The sequence below is a fragment of the Dreissena polymorpha genome, chromosome 8, assembly GCF_020536995.1.
Source record: "Dreissena polymorpha isolate Duluth1 chromosome 8, UMN_Dpol_1.0, whole genome shotgun sequence".
Classification (NCBI taxonomy): domain Eukaryota; kingdom Metazoa; phylum Mollusca; class Bivalvia; order Myida; family Dreissenidae; genus Dreissena; species Dreissena polymorpha.
In genome coordinates, this window is record NC_068362.1 from 32,654,268 (window position 1) to 32,674,168 (window position 19,901).

A 19,901-nucleotide genomic window follows, 5' to 3' on the forward strand; every position below is an offset into this window, starting at 1 on the left:
GGCAAGGTATCAGAACCAGTGCTGCTGACCTTCAGCGTACCCCAGGGATCTGTGTTAGGCCCAAAATTTTAAACTATGTATACTAAACCTGTTGGGGAAATTTGCGAAAAACATGGACTTGGGCATCACTCCTACGCCGATGACTCGCAGCTCTACCTTTCCTTTGAACCCACCGATGAAGCAGCCCAAGACGAAACACTAAATCGAGTTGAAAAGTGCCTCCACGATATCATCTTGTGGATGAATACAAATATGCTCAAACTTAACACCGACAAAACCGAGGTCATAGTGTTTTCAATTCAAAACAACGCCAAGTACGTAGATGGGTTAACTATTAAAGTAGGGGACTCGACAATTAAACCATTGCAATACGTACGAAATCTCGGTGCTTGGTTTGATTCAAGAATGAACATGGAACACCATATTAATGCTATAAGTAGATCATGTTTCGGTCAGATTAGGCAAATAGGTCACATCAGGCAATATCTTACACCAAATGCCAAAAAATCATTGGTCAATTCACTTGTCACGTCTCGGCTAGACTATTGCTATGCACTGCTGTATGGAACACAAACATCAGCTATCAAGAAACTACAAAATGTTCAAACACTGCAGCGCGTGTTATCACAAGAACATTCCGCTATAGTCACATAGCACCGATCCTAAAATAATTACACTGGCTCCCAGTAGAAAAAAGAATCCACTTCAAAATATTTACCAATGCGTTCAAAGCCTTAAATGGACAATCGCCTGTATATCTGGAAAACCTACTTGAAGTCTACGAACCAAGGCGAAACTTAAGATCAAAGAACGAAGCAAGTTCATTAGTGATTCCAACGAAGATTAAATCCGTATCATACGGAGAGCGAAGTTTCATGTACGCTGCTCCCAAACTCTGGAACTCACTTCCATCAAACATTCGAGGTTCTTCAACACAGAATTCATTCAAAAAGGCACTGAAAACTCACCTCTTCCTCCAATCTTATGCAATATAAGCAGTGTTTTATTCAATTCATTATAGAAAATCTCAATCATCATGAACTTGAATTAACCCTTTTAAAGGAAGCATAATTATTTTTTGTTGTTTTACGTAGTACTTATTGTTTAAGTTTTAGATTTTATTGTTTCATTAATTGTCTTATAGCTATACACATAGGGTAGTTTTATAGTGTCTTGTTGATCTTTCTAATCTATGGTTACTGTGCATGTTTTTTACGTAGTACTTATAATATAATAGAGTAGTTATATAGTATAATTGAGTAGATTTGATCGATTTCTTTTGAAACAGTGTTACAAAATGTATTCATATCTGCGATACGTTAAATGTTCTTATGTAAAGCAGGGCTAGCGCTGGCCCAAAAAATGTTTGAGCCACCCAGATGTAGGGGGGCATTTTCGCAAATCGGATTTTTCTTGAGCCAAATTCTCAATATTTTCGCAAATGGCTCAAGTGGCGAACGACAGCGCGAGCCCTGTGTAAAGTGCCTTTGAACGTGCACTCTTGCATGAAAAGGGCGCTATATAAACCCGGTATAATAATAATAATAATAATCGGACAATAAATGCGGCCTCTAGTGTGTCTACGAACAAATGTGGACGGACGGACAACGGGCAGACGGATGACGGACGGACGGATGACGGACGGATGACGGACGGATGACGGACGGATGACGGACGGACGACGGACAGACGACGGACAATGACCGGTCATAAAAGCTCACCTTAGCAATCAGGTGAGCTAAAAAAACATTGAACCTCGAATAACAATTAACACATAAATGATACACACAACTACACTGCATTATTACGAAAACATTAATAATCAAACGGGAGTCACTACTGTTAAACTTAGATGCAATATTTAGAAGAGTTGTCTCCCATGTTACATGACCTTAATTCATGATTGTTTACAAGCCTTTTTTACTATAAAAATATAAGGAAAACTGCCCCGTCCCCCTGGCAACCATGTTTTTCAACGGACCGGAACCATTTTCGAACTTAACTCGCGTATCTAGGAAACAAAAGTTCTGACCAAATTTCATGAAGATTGGGCCAAAAATGTGACTTCTAGAGTGTCATATGTTTTTACTATATACATATAGAGTAAAATGCCCTGCCCACTGGCGGCCATGTTTTTTCAACAATCTGGACCATTTTTGAACTCATCCGAGATATCAATAAAACCAATGTTTTGACCAAATTTCATGATGATTGGACAAAAAATGTGACTTCTAGAGTGTTTACAAGGTTTCTCTATAGCCAAATAAGGAAAACTGCCCCGCCCACTGGTGGCCATGTTTTTTCAACAGACGAGAACCACTTTTGAACTCAACCAACATATCATTAAGACAAAAAATTTGACAAAGTTACATGGAGATTGGGCTTTAAATGTGACTTCTACAGTGTTTACAAGGTTTTTCTTTTTTTGACCTAGTGACCTAGTTTTTGACCCAGCATTACCCAGTTTCGAACTCGATCAAGATATCATTGGGACAAATCTTCTGACCAAGTTTCATGAAGATCGAACAATAAATGCAGCCTCTAGAGTGTTTACGAACAAATGTGAACGGACGGACGATGGACAAAGACCGGTCACAAAAGCTCACCTAAGTAATCAGGTGAGCTAACAAAAAATCATTTGTTACAAAGTAATGTTAATAGTAAAATCAATAGATAACATATAAACTTTTAAAAAATCAAATTACAAAGTAATGTTAATACTAAAATCAATAGATAACATATAAACTTTTAAAAAATCAAACAACTAAAAAATATGAATAGGTATAAGCATTTAATATTTGTAAACTCCAGACAAAGGATAAATGAACTGCCATTCAAACAATGAGGATGGTGCAAATTGAATTTAGTACCATACATAACAAAGTCTTGTAGGGTGAGCAAAAATCTCAAATATATTTAATACTGTTTGGTGTGTCCCGTATGTGTTTATAAAAAAAACTTTCTATTTTCAGATACCACGGTGTTGAGAGTAATTGGCTAATTATCACGCAGTTCAAGGTCCAAATCCCATGTGTACCAGGTTTTCATGTTTTAGATTTATTGAATTTTACATTCAATTTATTTGAATTCTGTTTGTTTGGGTTTTGCAACAAGTTATAAACAAGAGCACCGCCTTGCGGGTGCAGACCGCTCATCTATTTTATTTTTAAAGGTGAAGGGACTCTCATTTTCAATCACAAAGGAGGGAGGGGTGGAGTGAAGAGGGGTGTATAGTGTGGGGGTGTGGACATTATCTTCCAAAAATGCGAAAAAAATGCAAATAAATATTTGTGTTTTTTTAACCGTTTCAAAAAAAATAAAAAAAATTGGGGGGGGGGGTGAGGTGGGGGGGGTATAGTGTGAGGGTGTGGTGGTAATTCGTGAGATGATCTTAAAAAAAAAAAAAAATTGGGGGGGTGGGGGCGATTCAGGTGGGGGGAGGGGGGGGGGGGGTGGGGGGATTCTTGGGTGCGATGGTTGGACGGTATTTCAAACATAAAATAATTAAAATAAATAGTTGTGTTTTTTAACCGTTAAAAAAAAAAATTTGAGGGGGGGGGGGGGTCGGGTGGGGGGGGGGTATAGTGTGAGGGTGTGGTGGTCATTTGTGAGATGTTCTTAAAAAAAAAAATTAGGGGGGGGGGATTCGGGGGAGGGGGGGGGGCACGGGGGATGGTTTGGGTGGAGTCTATTGTGGTATGTCAGGTAAGAGTAGTTTTGTCAAAGTATCAATCAAATCTAATCATAAATAAAGAAGTTATGGCAATTTTAGCAAAATTTAATAATTTGACCTTGAGAGTCAAGGTCATTCAAAGGTCAAGGTAAAATTCGACTTGCAAGGTACAGTAACCTCATGATAGCATGAAAGTATTTGAAGTTTGAAAGCAATAGCCTTGATACTTAAGAAGTAAAGTGGATCGAAACACAAAGTTACTTAGTCAAAAAAGGGCCATAATTCCATAAAAATGACATCCAGAGTTATGCAACTTGTTATTTTACTGTACCCTTATGATAGTTTGCGAGTGTTCCAAGTATGAAAGCAATATCTATGATACTTTAGGGGTAAAGTGGACCAAAACACAAAACTTAACCAAACTTTCAATTTTCTAAGTATAAAGGGCCCATAATTCCGTCCAAATGCCAGTCAGAGTTACATAACTTTGCCTGCACAGTCCCCTTATGATAGTTAATGAGTGTTGCAAGTATGAAAGCAATAGCTTTGATACTGTAGGAATAAAGTGGACCTAAACACAAAACTTAACCAAATTTTCAATTTTCTAAGTATAAAAAGGGCACATAATTCTGTCAAAATGCCAGTCAGAGTTACATTACTTTGCCTGCACAGTCCCCTTATGATAGTTAGTAAGTGTTGCAAGTATGAAAGCAATAGCTTTGATACTGTAGGAATAAAGTGGACCTAAACACAAAACTTAACCAAATTTTCAATTTTCTAAGTATAAAAAGGGCACATAATTCTGTCAAAATGCACGCCAGAGTTATCTAACTTTGCCTGCCCAGTCCCCTCATGATAGTAAGTAAGTGTACCAAGTTTGAATGCAATAGCATTGATACTTTCTGAAAAAAATTTGGACCTAAACGCAAAACTTAACCAAAATTTTCAATTTTCTAAGTATAAAAAGGGCACATAATTCAGTCAAAATGCACGCCAGAGTTATCTAACTTTGTCTGCCCAGTCCCCTCATGATAGTTAGTAAGTGTACCAAGTTTGAATGCAATAGCATTGATACTTTCTGAGAAAAGTGGACCTAAACGCAAAACTTAACCGGACGCCGACATCAAGGTGATGACAATAGCTCTTTTTTTTTTCAAAAAATAGGTGAGCTAAAAAATTAAGCAGTTATCCTACTATAGAAACTGGTTAATTAACCAGAGAACCCAGATATTTTGAAATGTTAATTACTCTTTCACAAGTGTTACATGGTACCTTTTAAAAAACGCAAGTAAATTTATGGTGGCTATATAATTATGTTGGCAACATAAATGGCCGTCAGGTTTGTGATACAAAAGTGTAACTTAACACAAATAATGTGTAACATATTACTTTATACATAGTACAATTGAACTCATATTTAATTTACCTCCATACAATCATGTTGATAAAAAATTACCAATTCATTAGAACTGTCACTGTCTAAAGTACCACCCGCATGTCACTTTGTCAGACCGCATTAACATTTTAGTTTAAGAACTGATTTTCCAAAAATGCAAGCTTTTAACCTATTAAGTTTAATCTTGATCCCTCATATTATAATTAAGTGAACATTAACAAGAGAGCCAAAGACCCTACAGCACTCAGCTGAGGTTCCAAGGAACATTACCATTCTGAGCAGGTATTGTTCACTAGGTTTCACAATAACCCAAATACCTGGTAGCTATCCTTTTCATTTTTAACAAAACACAGTAAATTTTTTACTCAGTCCACATATTGTAACAAAACAAATTAAACAGGGCCTTGACACAACAGAATTAAACTGACCATAAATTTAATCTTATCATGTTACCTGCGACTGTGAGCATTATTTTGATATGAGCCCCCATCATCTGATTCACTTTTGTAAATTGACTGTTAACACTACTGGCCTCTAAGTGTGACCTTGACCAGACAGATTTAGCTATGGCATTTCTGTTGCACGCGACAAACCTTAAATCCAGGGATCATTTTTTTTTCGGTTTTGTCGGTCCTAAACCGATTGGGGTCATGAAAGACCGATTGAAAATCCCAAACAGTCGGTCCGATTCTGTTTGCTAAAATTCCCATGTCATGAAATTGATTACACAGTGAACATGCTAACACACCCTAATGACATTCTTATCTCGATTAGGTGTGATAAACCATTCGCTACAGTCTCTAAACCTGTCAGGACCGGTTTATTGCACGTCAAACCAAGAATCAACTGAGGAGCTGCGCCATGAGCGCATGATACGCCCGTCGTTCGCCAATGAAGTAGTAAGGTAATAAATAACCCTTTGAATCATTTTTTTACTTCAGTTTATTTGTATTTGAATACATGGTTTATTTTATAAGTACATGAGCATGGAGCGCCGTCTCCTTGACATTCATACCATATCTTTTTTTGAGTATATGTATGCATTTCTTTAGAGGATATGGAGTTGAAGTAAACCTGTTATAGATATTTTGACCAATAATAAAAGAGAAATGTAGATGGGTAAGTGGTAGTGTACAATCGGAATAGAAAAAAGCTCACCTTGTTCAATTTTTCAGGGATACTAAAAAAAAAAAAAAAAAAATCCATCGAAGGATATTTGAGCTACAGTAGGACATTCAATGAAATCACGAAATTTTGACGAACAAAGTCCCATAACTCTGGAACGACAATTCAGAATTCCGTCAAAAACGAAAGGGGATCAGGGTTTATCAATATTAAGATTGTGTTAAAATTTGAAGAAAATCTGTCAAAGGATATTTGACGTAGCGTACGACATTAACAGACGGACGGACGGACGGCTACGGTAGGACATTCAATGAAATCACGAAATTTTGACGAACAAAGTCCCATAACTCTGGAACGACAATTCAGAATTCCGTCAAAAACGAAAGGGGATCAGGGTTTATCAATATTAAGATTGTGTTGAAATTTGAAAAAAATCCATCGAAGGATATTTGAGCTACAGTAGGACATTCAATGAAATCACGGAATTTTGACGAACAAAGTCCCATAACTCTGGAACGACAATTCAGAATTCCGTCAAAAACGAAAGGGGATCAGGGTTTATCAATATTAAGATTGTGTTAAAATTTGAAGAAAATCTGTCAAAGGATATTTGACGTAGCGTACGACATTAACAGACGGACGGACGGACAGACGGACGGACGGACAGACGGACGGACGGACGGACAGACGCGGGGTATACCATAATACGTCCCGTCATAGACGGGCGTATAAAAACTTGTGAACAGCTGATTAAAGACGCATCCAAAAAGACGCGTCTGAAAGCACACGCTGTAACTAAACAAAACATGCCGATACATTTTCCACCAGCGTAAAACTCCGGTTATATAATTATGAATGAAAGCCGCGGATCTGATCGACAGAACAGCGAAAGTTATTTTTTATGGGCGGAACTTCACATAAAATAGTACACAAGAAAATAATATAAATTGTATAAATCTTTAGTAAAACCGTGCTAGAATCAAAATAATTCGTTTACTTTATACTTTGTTGTTTAATAACTCACTACCGGAAAATTAGATGCGTGGTTTCAAATGTTTCGCTTTCGTGATTAAATCCCTACGCATCTTGACTATCGGCCGTGGGTTATTTGACAACAAACTATAATGTACACGAATTATTTCTTAATTATTTGGTGTGTTATTGTCAGTAACCAACCTACGCACAGACATTTGTTTGGTTCAGTGCATGGTTGTAAGCTATTATCGAGTGGACAACAATTTAAAACATCGGTATAGACTTATAAAAAAGTCTGATACAACAGCACACGAAACAACAATCAAATAGCAAATGATAAAACCAGTTGAGAAAATTCGTTCCGTTTAAAAACAAGAGCACCGCCTTGCGGGTGCAGACCGCTCATCTATTTTTCTTTTTAAAGGTGAAGGGACCTATCTCAATTTCAATCACAAAGGAAGGAGGGGTGGAGTGGAGGGGGGTGTATAGTGTGGGGTGTGGTCATTTATTACATTTTCTTCCAAAAACATGACCCAACTTCAATTTCGGCCAAATCATCATTGGGCAAATCTTCTGATCAAGTTTTATGAAGATCAGACAATATCTGTTGCATCTACAGTGTTATTATGATAAGATGTTGACAAACAGACAAACACAAGGCCATCACAAGAGCTCACTATAAACAGGTTGTGCTGAGGTGGGCTAAAAAAGATCCGACATTTGTTGTGATCTCCAACCTTGATTTATTAAACTCATCCAGGAAATTTGCACATAAGCACGCCAAAGGCTCACTCACTAACAAAATTTCTGACCTGGTTGTGTCCCATCCTATATCTTTAAAAAAGATGGGAAATCAGTAGCAATACTGAAAAGTTTCACCCATGCATTCTTCTATGTGGAAATCTTTTATAATAGGGGCCTTTGTCATAAATGTGGAAAATACTCCAGCATAGCAACGTCAAGTATGCTCAAGGACAAATAACCCGGGACTGTGTGGATCATTTTGTATGACAGTGCTTTGAATGTCACACTTTATGGTTAAGACGATTTTTAAGTTTCAATTTAATAGCTCGAGACATGTGTTGACTAACAAACAGACTTACTCTTATTTATTATAATTTGTCTTCCTTTTTTTATTCTTGCTCATGATATGAAACTACATGTACAAGTTAGACTTTTTTAAAGAGACTTTTTTTAGAAACTTCCTTCCAACAGATTGCAGGTGATATTTCAGTTCTTTTATTTTTCTTATATTTACTTTTATCCCTGAAATCTGTCAACTGAAAGAACAAGGTTGTCAACAATGATAGCAGAAATAAGAACAACTCCAAAAGCAACATCATCAGGAAATGTAAGCTAATCATTGAAAATAAGCATTATCTGAGTGCGTACACATACCTTATACATCTTGTACAGTGGATGCACCTTGTCATTATTGTTTTTATTAAAGGTCCGATATTTTTGTCTTCAACAGCTCTGAAAAAGGGGAGCAGAGCACATTGACACTGGCGGAGAAACGTCTGAGTTACAATATGGTTAAGCCTTGTTCTAGGAAGACTGGGATCAGTGGATAAAGATAAAGTGTTGTCCCGGATAAGGTCGTGCAATCGCAGAAATGTTCCATTTCTATGGTATTTGTTTATTAAATCAAGTCTATTCTTAGCAAAAATCCAATTAAGGCGGAAAATATTGTCCCCATTAACCAATGCTAACTGCTAGGCTTATCTGGGATACAACTTTACAAACATGCATTGAGCCCAATTTTCACAAAACAAGGTTCGGTTGTTTTGTGCAACAAATCTGGTTTGCAACTTAACATAATGCACTAAAAGTCCCCAAAACGTTGCTATGACTCTTTATGAGATACCAGTTTAAAATCTCAATTAACCAAAAGCTTTATCAGTCATACAATAAACCTGCATTATGCTACTGGCTGTTTTTCTAATCCCGTATTACTATACAAGCCAGACTACTTTTTTCTACATATGATATCATAATTAAACAGCATAGTGGACTGTAATGTATCACCATAAACAAGATCAACATTTTTAGAAAATATGTATGAGTGTTTTTAATAAAAGAAAGAGTAAACTAGTTAATTGTTCCAAGAGAATGTTATCAAGTCTAATGTCTTACATTTACTAGTATTTTCCACTTAAAGCTCCACATCTTGTGTGACACAAGCCAAAATACTGACACTTTCTATTGGAACAAGGGCTGTTTGAAAAACATGCATGCCCCCCATATGGGCTCTCCGTTGTAGTGACATCCATTGCGTGAATATGTTTTTTGTCACTGTGACCTTGACCTTTGACCTAGTGACCTGAAAATCGATAGGGGTCATCTGCCAGTCATGATCAATGTACCTATGAAGTTTAATGATCCTAGCCATAAGCGTTCTTGAGTTATCATCCGGAAACCATTTTACTATTTCAGGTCACCGTAACCTTGACCTTTAACCTAGTGACCTGAAAATCAATAGGGGTCATCTGCGAGTCATGATCTATCTACCTATCAAGTTTCATGATCCTAGGAATAAGCGTTCTTCAGTTATCATCCGGAAACCATTTTACTATTTCGGGTCACTGTGACCTTGACCTTTGACCTAGTGACCTGAAAATCAATAGGGGTCATCTGCGAGTCATGATCTATCTACCTATCAAGTTTCATGATCCTAGGAATAAGCGTTCTTCAGTTATCATCCGGAAACCATTTTACTATTTCGGGTCACTGTGACCATGACCTTTGACCTTGTGACCTGAAAATCAATAGGGGTCATCTGCGAGTCATGATCAATCTACCTATCAAGTTTCATGATCCTAGGCCTAAGCGTTCTTGAGTTATCATCCGGAAACCATTTTACTATTTTGGGTCGCCGTGACCTTGACCTTTGACCTAGTGACCTCAAAATCAAAAGGGGTCATCTGCGCCTCATGATCAATGTACCTATGAAGTTTCATGATCCTAGGCCCAAGCGTTCTTGAGTTATCATCCGAAACCACCTGGTGGACGGACCGACCGACAGACCGACATGAGCAAAGCAATATACCCCCTCTTCTTCGAAGGGGGGCATAATAAGTGAATAGTGTAATATTGGGTATGTATTTATTCTAACTAAAACAAATAAGAGCAGTGAATAACAATGTGAAAACTTCACTCAGCCACTGTCATTCCAAAGTGCATTCAACAAAGTACAAGGGAACTGATTAATTCATTATTTCTATGCATAAGTTGCCTATAGTTCATCCTGTACCAACCTCTTGCCACCATGCTCCATGTCTGTAAAGCGACTTTCGTCACTGCCAAATGCCATTGACTGATTCGTACATACCTCTTGCCCCCATGCTCCATGTCTGTAAAGCGACTTCTGTCACTGCCAAATGCCATGGACTGATCTGTACATACCTCTTGCCCCCATGCTCCATGTTTGTAAAGCGACTTCTGTCACTGCCAAATGCCATGGACTGATTCGTACATACCTCTTGCCCCCATGCTCCATGTCTGTAAAGCGACTTCTGTCACTGCCAAATGCCATGGACTGATTCGTACATACCTCTTGCCACCATGCTCCATGTCTGTAAAGCGACTTTTATCACTGCCAAATGCCATGGACTGATCTGTACATACCTCTTGCCCCAATGCTCCATGTCTGTAAAGCAACTTCTGTCACTGCCCAATGCCATGGACTGATTCGTACATACCTCTTGCCCCCATGCTCCATGTCTGTAAAGTGACTTCTTTCACTGCCAAATGCCATGGACTGATCTGTACATACCTCTTGCCCCCATGCTCCATGTCTGTAAAGCGACTTCTGTCACTGCCAAATGCCATGGACTGATTTGTACATACCTCTTGCCCCCATGCTCCATGTTTGTAAAGCGACTTCTATCACTGCCAAATGCCATGGATTGATCTGTACATACATCTTGCCCCCATGCTCAATGTCTGTAAAGCGACTTCTGTCACTGCCAAATGCCATGGACTGATTCGTACATACCTCTTGCCCCCATGCTCCATGTCTGTAAAGTGACTTCTGTCACTGCCAAATGCCATGGACTGATCTGTACATACCTCTTGCCCCCATGCTCCATGTCTGTAAAGCGACTTCTGTCACTGCCAAATGCCATTGACTGATTCGTACATACCTCTTGCCCCCATTCTCCATTTCTGGTAAGTGACTTCTGTCACTGCCAAATGCCATGGACTGATCTGTACATACCTCTTGCCCCCATGCTCCATGTCTGTAAAGCGACTTCTGTCACTGCCAAATGCCATGGTCTGATTCGTATATACCTCTTGCCACCATGCTCCATGTCTGTAAAGCGACTTCTGTCACTTCCAAATGCCATGGACTGATCTGTACATACCTTTTGCCCCTATGCTCCATGTCTGTAAAGCGACTTCTGTCACTTCCAAATGCCATGGACTGATTCGTACATACCTTTTGCCCCCATGCTCCATGTCTGTAAAGCGACTTCTGTCACCTCCAAATGCCATGGACTGATCTGTACATACCTCTTGCCACCATGCTCCATGTCTGTAAAGAGACTTTTGTCACTGCCAAATGCCATGGACTGATTTGTACATACCTCTTGCCCCCATGCTCCATGTCTGTAAAGCGACTTCTGTCACTTCCAAATGCCATGGACTGATCCTGCAGGTCACACTCCCCTCCCTGGTAACACACACAAACATTTTTAAAAGAAGATGTTTGTTATCCCTTTTAATGATTGGATTTTTTTATAATACTAGAGTAATTTATAAACATATTTTTATCTGCTCTGCTTTGATAAAAGTTATAAAATGTTCATATATAATACAAGGATAATTCTTTTTTATCTTTAGATGATTTTGTGAGACGCTGCCCAGTTCTCTAGCAAGCTGCGTGTCTTTGTTAGCCACCTGAATGTACAAGTTTGAAGAGGGGGTTCATACCTGGTCACAGATGGGACAGTCTAGGGGATGGTTCATCAGGAGGAACTCCATCACTCCCTCGCGTGCCTTCCTCGTCATCTCAGAGTCAGTCTTGATCTTCATTCCCTTCATCACCGGCATGGCGCAGGACGCGATCGGCTGTATATAGCACAAGTATGGAGGTAATTCTAACAAGATACTCAATGATTTATCTAAAGACACACTGGAATTATTGCAGTTAACTACGGATAACCAAACAAGAGAGATATAGCCCAAAGACAATCAACTCAGACTTCAAGTATATATAGCATATGTATATAGGTTATTCTAACAAAAACCACATGATTTCTCTATAGACTAAGGACTGAAATTATTGCACTAAATCCCAATAGACAAACAAGAGGGTCATAGGCCTTAGGAAACTCCCCTGATACTGGGAGCTAACCTGTTCTAAATAATTGAAATGTTTCAAAAAAAAGATTTCAAACAGGACCCAAGTTTCATGAGAACAAATGATCTGAGCAAGTTTCATTGAAAAATAAGAATTCTATAGTGTTCACAATAGCCAGATAAGTAAACTTGCAATCCTGGTTGCCATGTTCTTCAACAGACTGCACCATTGCAAACGCTGCAGAAGAATCATTAAAACAAGAAGACCCCAGTGTGTGGCAAATTTTTACCCCAGTGGAATTATTTGAACTGATTTGATAGAGGACCACCATACGATATCATATGCCAAATATCAGAAAGGAATGAGTTTTCATTACATACATATAGGAATACAAGTAACCCAAGGCAATTTTGACCAAAGGCCAAGATTTCATCATAATTGGTAGAGAACCACCACACTATAAAACATGCTGAATACCAAACCCAGGGGTTAACTTGAAAAAACTTGGCAGTGGACCACTAGACACCAAATATTAATGACCTAACCCTTGTTGTTTCAAAAAAGATTTTTTAAATTTTCATTTTCAAAATCTACTTTCAGCCCTTACGGACCATTGGGAAAGTACTGTAACTGGCCAAATCCAAATTGGGAAACAAGAGGGCCAAGATGGCCCTTGTTTGCTCACCTGAGAGGAGTCGTTTTATTCAATCTTTACCAAACGTCAAACTTGACCTAGATATTGTCCAGACAAACATCCTGGTCAAGTTTCATTATTATTGAACCAAAACTCTGGCATATGGAGTGATTTTGTTTTTGTAAGATTTGACCTGGTGACCTATATTTTGAGTTGACCCCCCTTACCAAACATCAAACTTTGCTTACAAAAATAAATATTATGACCAAGATTCATAAAATCTGAAACAAAATTGTGACCTCTAAAGTGTTCACAAGGATTTTGTATAATATAATGAAAATTTGGACAATCTAAAGGCAATAATTATGGCATTAATTATTTGATATATATAAAACCAATCTTTTCACCAAGTTTCATGATGATTGGGCAAAAAATGTGACTTCTAGAGTGTTCAAAAGCTTTTTTTACTATATAAATATGAGAAAACTGCCCCCCCCCCCGGCAGCCATGTTATTCAACTGAGCGGAAACATTTTCAAACTCAACTCTCATATCAAGGAAACAAATGTTCTGACCAAATTTCATGTAAATTGGGCCAAAAATGTGACTTCTAGAGTGTTCACATGTTATCAATATATACATAATGATATAGAGAAAAATGCCCCGCCAACTGGCGGCCATGTTTTTTCACCAATCTTGACCATTTTCAAACTCGTCCGAGATATCAATAAAACCAATGTTTTGACCAAATTTCATGAAAATTGGGCCAAAAATGTGACTTCTAGAGTGTTCACATGTTTTCACTATATACATATAGAGAAAAATGCCCTGCCCACTGGCGGCCATGTTTATCACCGATCTGGACCATTTTCGAAATCCTCCGAGATATCAATAAAACCAATGTTTTGACCAACTTTCATGATGATTGGGCAAAAATTGTGACTTCTAGAGTGTTTACAAGGTTTCTCAATAGCCAAATAAGAAAAACTGCCCCTCCCCCCCTGGCAGCCATGTTATTCAACTGACCGGAACCATTTTCGAACTCAACTCTCATATCAAGGAAACAAATGTTCTGACCAAAATTCATGAAAATTGGGCCAAAAATGTGACTTCTAGAGTGTTCACATGTTTTCACTATATACATATAGAGAAAAATGCCCCGCCCACTGGCGGCCATGTTTTTTCACCGATCTGGACCATTTTCGAACTCGTCCGAGATATTAATAAAACCAATGTTTTGACCAAATTTTATGATGATTGGGTAAAAATTGTGACTTCTAGAGTGTTTACAAGGTTTCTCTATAGCCAAATAAGGAAAACTGCCCTGCCCACTGGGGGCCATGTTTTTCAACCAACCGGAACCACTTTTGAACTCAACCAACATATCATTAAGACAAACATTTTCACAAAGTAACATGAAGATTGGGCATGAAATGTGACTTCTACAGTGTTTACAAGTTTTTTCTTTTTTTGACCTAGTGACCTAGTTTTTGACCCGGCATGACAAAGCTTCTGACTAAGTTTCATGAAGATCGGAAAATAAATGTGGCCTCTAGAGTGTTTACAAACAAATGTGGACGGACGGATAACGGACTGACGACGGACAAAGACTGGTCACAAAAGCTCACCTGAGCAATCAGGTGAGCTAAAATTTGCAAACAAAACAAGATGTGTTTGTGAAACACAATGTCCCCCTATATGACGTTTGACCTTGAAGGATGACCTTGACCTTGACCCTTCACCACTCAAAATGTGCAGCTCCATGAGATACACATGCATGTCAAATATAAAATTGCTAGCTTCAATATTGCAGAAGTTACATTACATGAGCAATTTTGACCCATATATTTGACCTAGAAGGATGACCTTGACCTTTCACCACTCAAAATGTGAAGCTCCATGAGATACACATGCATGCCAAATATCAAGTTGCTATCTTCAATATTGCAAAAGTATTCATAAAATAAGCGATTTGGGCCACATACCTCTGACCTTGAAGGATGACCTTGATCTAGACCTTTCACCACTCAAAATGTGCAGCTCCATAAGTTACACATGCATGCCAAATATCAAGTTGCTATCTTCAATATTGCAAAAGTATTCATAAAATAAGCGATTTGGGCCACATACATTTGACCTCTGACCTTGAAGGACAACCTTGACCTTGACCTTTCACCACTCAAAATGTGCAGCTCCATGAGATACACATGCATGCCAAATATCAAGTTGCTATCTTCAATATTGCAAAAGTATTCATAAAATGAGCGATTTTGGCCACATATATTTGACCTCTGACCTTGAAGGATGACCTTGACCTTGACCTTTCACCACTCAAAATGTGCATCTCCATGAGATACACATGCATGCCAAATATCAAGTTGCTATATTCAATATAGCAAAAGTTATTGCAAATTGTTAAAGTTGGCGCAAACCAACCAACAGACCAACCTACAGACCAACCAACAGACAGGGCAAAAACAATATTTCCCCCACTACTATAGTGGGGGACATAAAAAGATGAAATTGGGAATTTGCGTCCTGAAGACTTCACATTGGGAAATTGGTGTATTTTATTTTTTGCTCTCAAATACTTTAACATTTATAACTTAGTATAGTCAGTTGTGAATATTATATTGACTTAGGTTCAGGCAATAGAGCTGCATAAAAAAACTAACTAAATGTTGCTTTTAATTTATATAAAAAAGAGAAAAAATTTTTTTTGGGAAACCTTCAATTTGGGAAGTTTTTTGACTGCAATTGGCATTTTTTTAGTTTTTTCCCCAATTGGAAAAGTGACATTTTCCTGTACTATAAGAAAGAAAACAATCGCTGATTATAAACAAGCCTTGCTCTGGAAAAAGGTGTTTAATGCATATGTGTTACGTGTTGTTGCAAATAAGCCTGTGCAATCCTAACAGGCTCACGAGGATAACAATTTCTGCATGAACTGGGTCTGTGCTATGAAGAGACAACCTTTTGATGAAAAATTCCATAAAAGCGGAAAGTGTCATCCCTCATTAGCCTTTGTGGACTGCAAACTTTACTCACATGCATTAAGCCCCTTTTTCTCAGAGTGCTCATATATTTTAATCAATATTTGCCAACCTTGGGTGACTTTTCCACCTCCACGAGGCACATCCTGCAGTTGCCAGCGATGGAGAGTCTCTCATGGTAGCAGAAGCGTGGGATCTCTACACCAGCCTCGGCACACGCCTGGCAACAGTAACACACAGCTACATGTAGTAGACATTTGTTAGGGGAGGGGGATATAGAAATGGCATTGTCTATCTGTCACAATATTTATTTTGGGCGGGGGATATCAATTCAACGAAATTGATTGTTACCATTTGTTTTGCTAGTGTGTTCTGGTACACATTTATGTATTCATAATGGTTTTCCTCCCTCACTACATAGAGAATGGCTTAAATATGTGAACAATTATAATAATAGATGAATGCTTGGGAGTAATATGGTTATGTAGTTGAATGTTGATTTCGGATAAATCTATCCAGATTTTCGAGTCAACTTTTAAAATTATAAGCAAAAAACTGATTACAAAAACTGAACTAGTTCTATATTGATCAAGGGACAATTCTAATAAAGGTTTCTGTGGCTTCCAGTAAAGTGATACAAAAAATCAACTGATTTCATATCAAAATATCTTGATATTATCTTTCATTTAAGACTACAAATTTTTTAGGACTGCTCACCTGCAGTACGGTGGTACCAGGCTCAACTCACCTGCAGTATGGTGGTACCAGGCTCAACTAACCTGCAGTACGGTTGAACCAGGGTCAACTCACCTGCAGTATGGTGGAACCAGGCTCAACTCACCTGCAGTATGGTGGTACCAGGCTCAACTAACCTGCAGTACCGTGGTACCAGGGTCAACTCACCTGCAGTATGGTGGTACCAGGCTCAACTCACCTACAGTACGGTTGCACCACGGTCAACTCACCTGCAGTATGGTCTTGCCAGGCTCAACTCACCTGCAGTACTGTGGTACCAGGCTCAACTCACCTGCAGTACGGTGGTACCAGGCTCAACTCACCTGCAGTATGGTGGTACCAGGCTTCACTCACCTGCAGTATGGTGGTATCAGACTCAACTCACCTGCAGTATGGTGATACCAGGCTCAACTCACCTGCAGTATTCTGGTACCAGGCTCAACTCACATGCAGTATGGTGGTATCAGGCTCAACCTGCACAGGCTTGTCATCCACAAACACCTTCAATCACCTGCAGTATGGTGGTACCAGGCTCAACTCACCTGCAGTATGGTGGTACCAGGCTTCACTCACCTGCAGTATTGTGGTATCAGACTCAACTCACCTGCAGTATGGTGGTTTCAGGCTCAACCTGCACAGGCTTGTCATCCACAAACACCTTCAATCACCTGCAGTATGGTGGTACCAGGCTCAACTCACCTGCAGTATGGTGGTACCAGGCTTCACTCACCTGCAGTATTGTGGTACCAGGCTCAACTCACCTGCAGTATGGTGGTATCAGGCTCAACCTGCACAGGCTTGTCATCCACAAACACCTTCAATCACCTGCAGTATGGTGGTACCAGGCTCAACTCACCTGCAGTATGGTGGTATTAGACTCAATTTGCCTGCAGTATTGTGGTACCAGGCTCAACTCACCTGCAGTATAGTGGTACCAGGCTTCACTCACCTGCAGTATGGTGGTATCAGACTCAACTCACCTGCAGTATTGTGGTACAAGGCTCAACTCACCTGCAGTATGGTGGTACCAGGCTCAACTCACCTGCAGTATGGTGGTACCAGGCTCAACTCACCTGCAGTATTGTGGTACCAGGCTCAACTCACCTGCAGTATGGTGGTACCAGGCTCAACTCACCTTCAGTATTGTGGTACCAGGCTCAACTCACCTGCAGTATTGTGGTACCAGGCTCAACTCACCTGCAGTATTGTGGTACCAGGCTCAACCTGCACAGGCTTGTCATCCACAAACACCTCCACTTTTGCAGGGGCACCAGTAGAGCTGCATCGTGCTGAACATGAAAAAACCAGCCTTTTGATTTACCATATTGCTTTGTGCTGTCTTTGTTAAGCAGCTATGGCCCATTCGATTTGTGAAAAAACGAGTTACAAACTTTTCAAAATTGTAAAAAACTTTGCAAACTTTTCAAAATTGTAACAAGAGCTTGTCACAGTAGTGCCAAATCCCCGCCAATATGTGTTTGCTTGTATGACATTTGTTTAAGAGAGTAGAATAATATTTGTAAAACATGGCACCTGTATTCAAAAACTAAGGCCCAAAGAGTTATGGTTAATGTTCACAGCACTTCTCCTTGTTGCCATCTGTTTATATTTCTAGTTTCAAGTAAATCCCTTCAGTAGATATAGAGTTATGCTCCGGACAAAAATTTACTTTGAAATTAAATAAAGGGAGATAATTCAAGAACTAAGGTAGATAGAGTTATGGTTCTTAGTCACTGCACTTCTCCTACTTGCCATCTGTTTGTATATCAAGTTTCAAGTAAATCCCTTCAGTAGATTTAGAGTTATGCTCCGGACAAAAATTTACTTTGAAATTAAATAAAGGGAGATAATTCAAAAACTAAGGAAGATAGAGTTATGGTTCTTAATCACTGCACTTCTCCTACATTTTGTACTTGCCATCTGTTTGTATTTAAAGTTCAAGTAAATCCCTTCAATAGATTTAGAGTTATGCTCCGGACAAAAATTTACTTTGAAATTAAATAAAGGGAGATAATTTAAAAACTAAGGTAAATAGAGTTATGGTTCTTAGTCACTGCACTTCTCCTACTTGCCATCTATTTATATTTCAAGTAAATCCCTTCAGTGGATTTAGAGTTATGCTCCAGACAAGAATTTAGTTTGAAATTATATAAAGGGAGATAATTCAAAAACTCAGGTATAAAGTTATGGTTCTTGGTCACCGCACTTCTCCTAGTTGCCATCTGTTTATATTCTAAAGAGCTCCAGATAACTTTTCTGAGTTATTGGGTAAATACCCACTACTTTTGAGTTCAATTGGGTATTTTCATTTTCCATTGGGTACAAACAAGTAGGTACCTACTTCTTTCATTGACAATTGGGTATTTTTGTATTAAAATTGGGTATTATCATTGTCTTAAATTCTCAAATGCTTACCTGAATGAGCTGGTTGAAATTCCATTCTTAATTTATTAGTTTCAGAGATCTTGTGTAATTATGTAGATGTATCCATAAAATACAGTCTTGATTAAAAAAAAGCACAATTCTTTTTTGTAGCGAAATTTCGACGTTTTTTTCCACTAGTTTTCTTACAATGTTAGCACGGTCAGCGCTTGCCTCCGACACAACATCATCAACAATTAATTTTACTATATTTTGCGCTTCTGACTTTGTTTTGCTCGCAGTTAAATAACTTAAAATTGAGTTTTTTGTGCCTGGGATACGATATTTCCCTTTTTACGGCGCGGTTTCGACATTTCCAAAACAATAACACGTAGTTACATAGACGCAAGACGCTTTCTTCCGTACATATTATCGTGCTGAAGGTTACACTGAAAGCGCTTGGACGAAGCGGAAAGAATCCGGGTATTTCGGACCCGGGTATTTCCGGGACAGATTTACTCGTTACGCAGAGGACAAATACGATAATGCGTAATCGGCAATTTCAATTGGGTTTTGGTACGCAGAGTTTTATTTTTCTATTCGTAATCGGCAATTTTACATTGGGTATTTACGCAAATACGCACCTTATCTGTAGCTCTGATTCTAAGTTTAAAGTAAATCCATTGAATAGATTTGGAGTTATGC

At 38.7% G+C, this 19,901-nt stretch overlaps 1 protein-coding gene across 7 annotated transcripts in view; it reads right to left on the bottom strand.

Annotated features, from left to right (window-relative positions):
- LOC127840900 (NADH-ubiquinone oxidoreductase 75 kDa subunit, mitochondrial-like) overlaps positions 1 to 19,901 on the bottom strand; it is a 94,186-nt gene that overhangs the window by 56,767 nt on the left and 17,518 nt on the right. For 2 of the 7 annotated variants that reach the window (XM_052369354.1, XM_052369355.1), the window contains exons 3-7: positions 18,033 to 18,124; positions 16,213 to 16,320; positions 12,105 to 12,242; positions 11,759 to 11,844; positions 8,568 to 8,645 (exon numbers count right to left, since the gene is read on the bottom strand). In XM_052369354.1, the coding sequence (XP_052225314.1) occupies positions 8,568 to 8,645; positions 11,759 to 11,844; positions 12,105 to 12,242; positions 16,213 to 16,320; positions 18,033 to 18,124 (502 nt within the window). Of the gene's footprint in view, positions 1 to 8,567; positions 8,646 to 11,758; positions 11,845 to 12,104; positions 12,243 to 16,212; positions 16,321 to 17,408; positions 17,429 to 17,565; positions 17,587 to 17,815; positions 17,828 to 17,908; positions 17,930 to 18,001; positions 18,125 to 19,901 lie in introns of those variants that run through there. The other 5 variants (XM_052369356.1, XM_052369358.1, XM_052369360.1 and 2 more) reach the window with 5 other exon arrangements.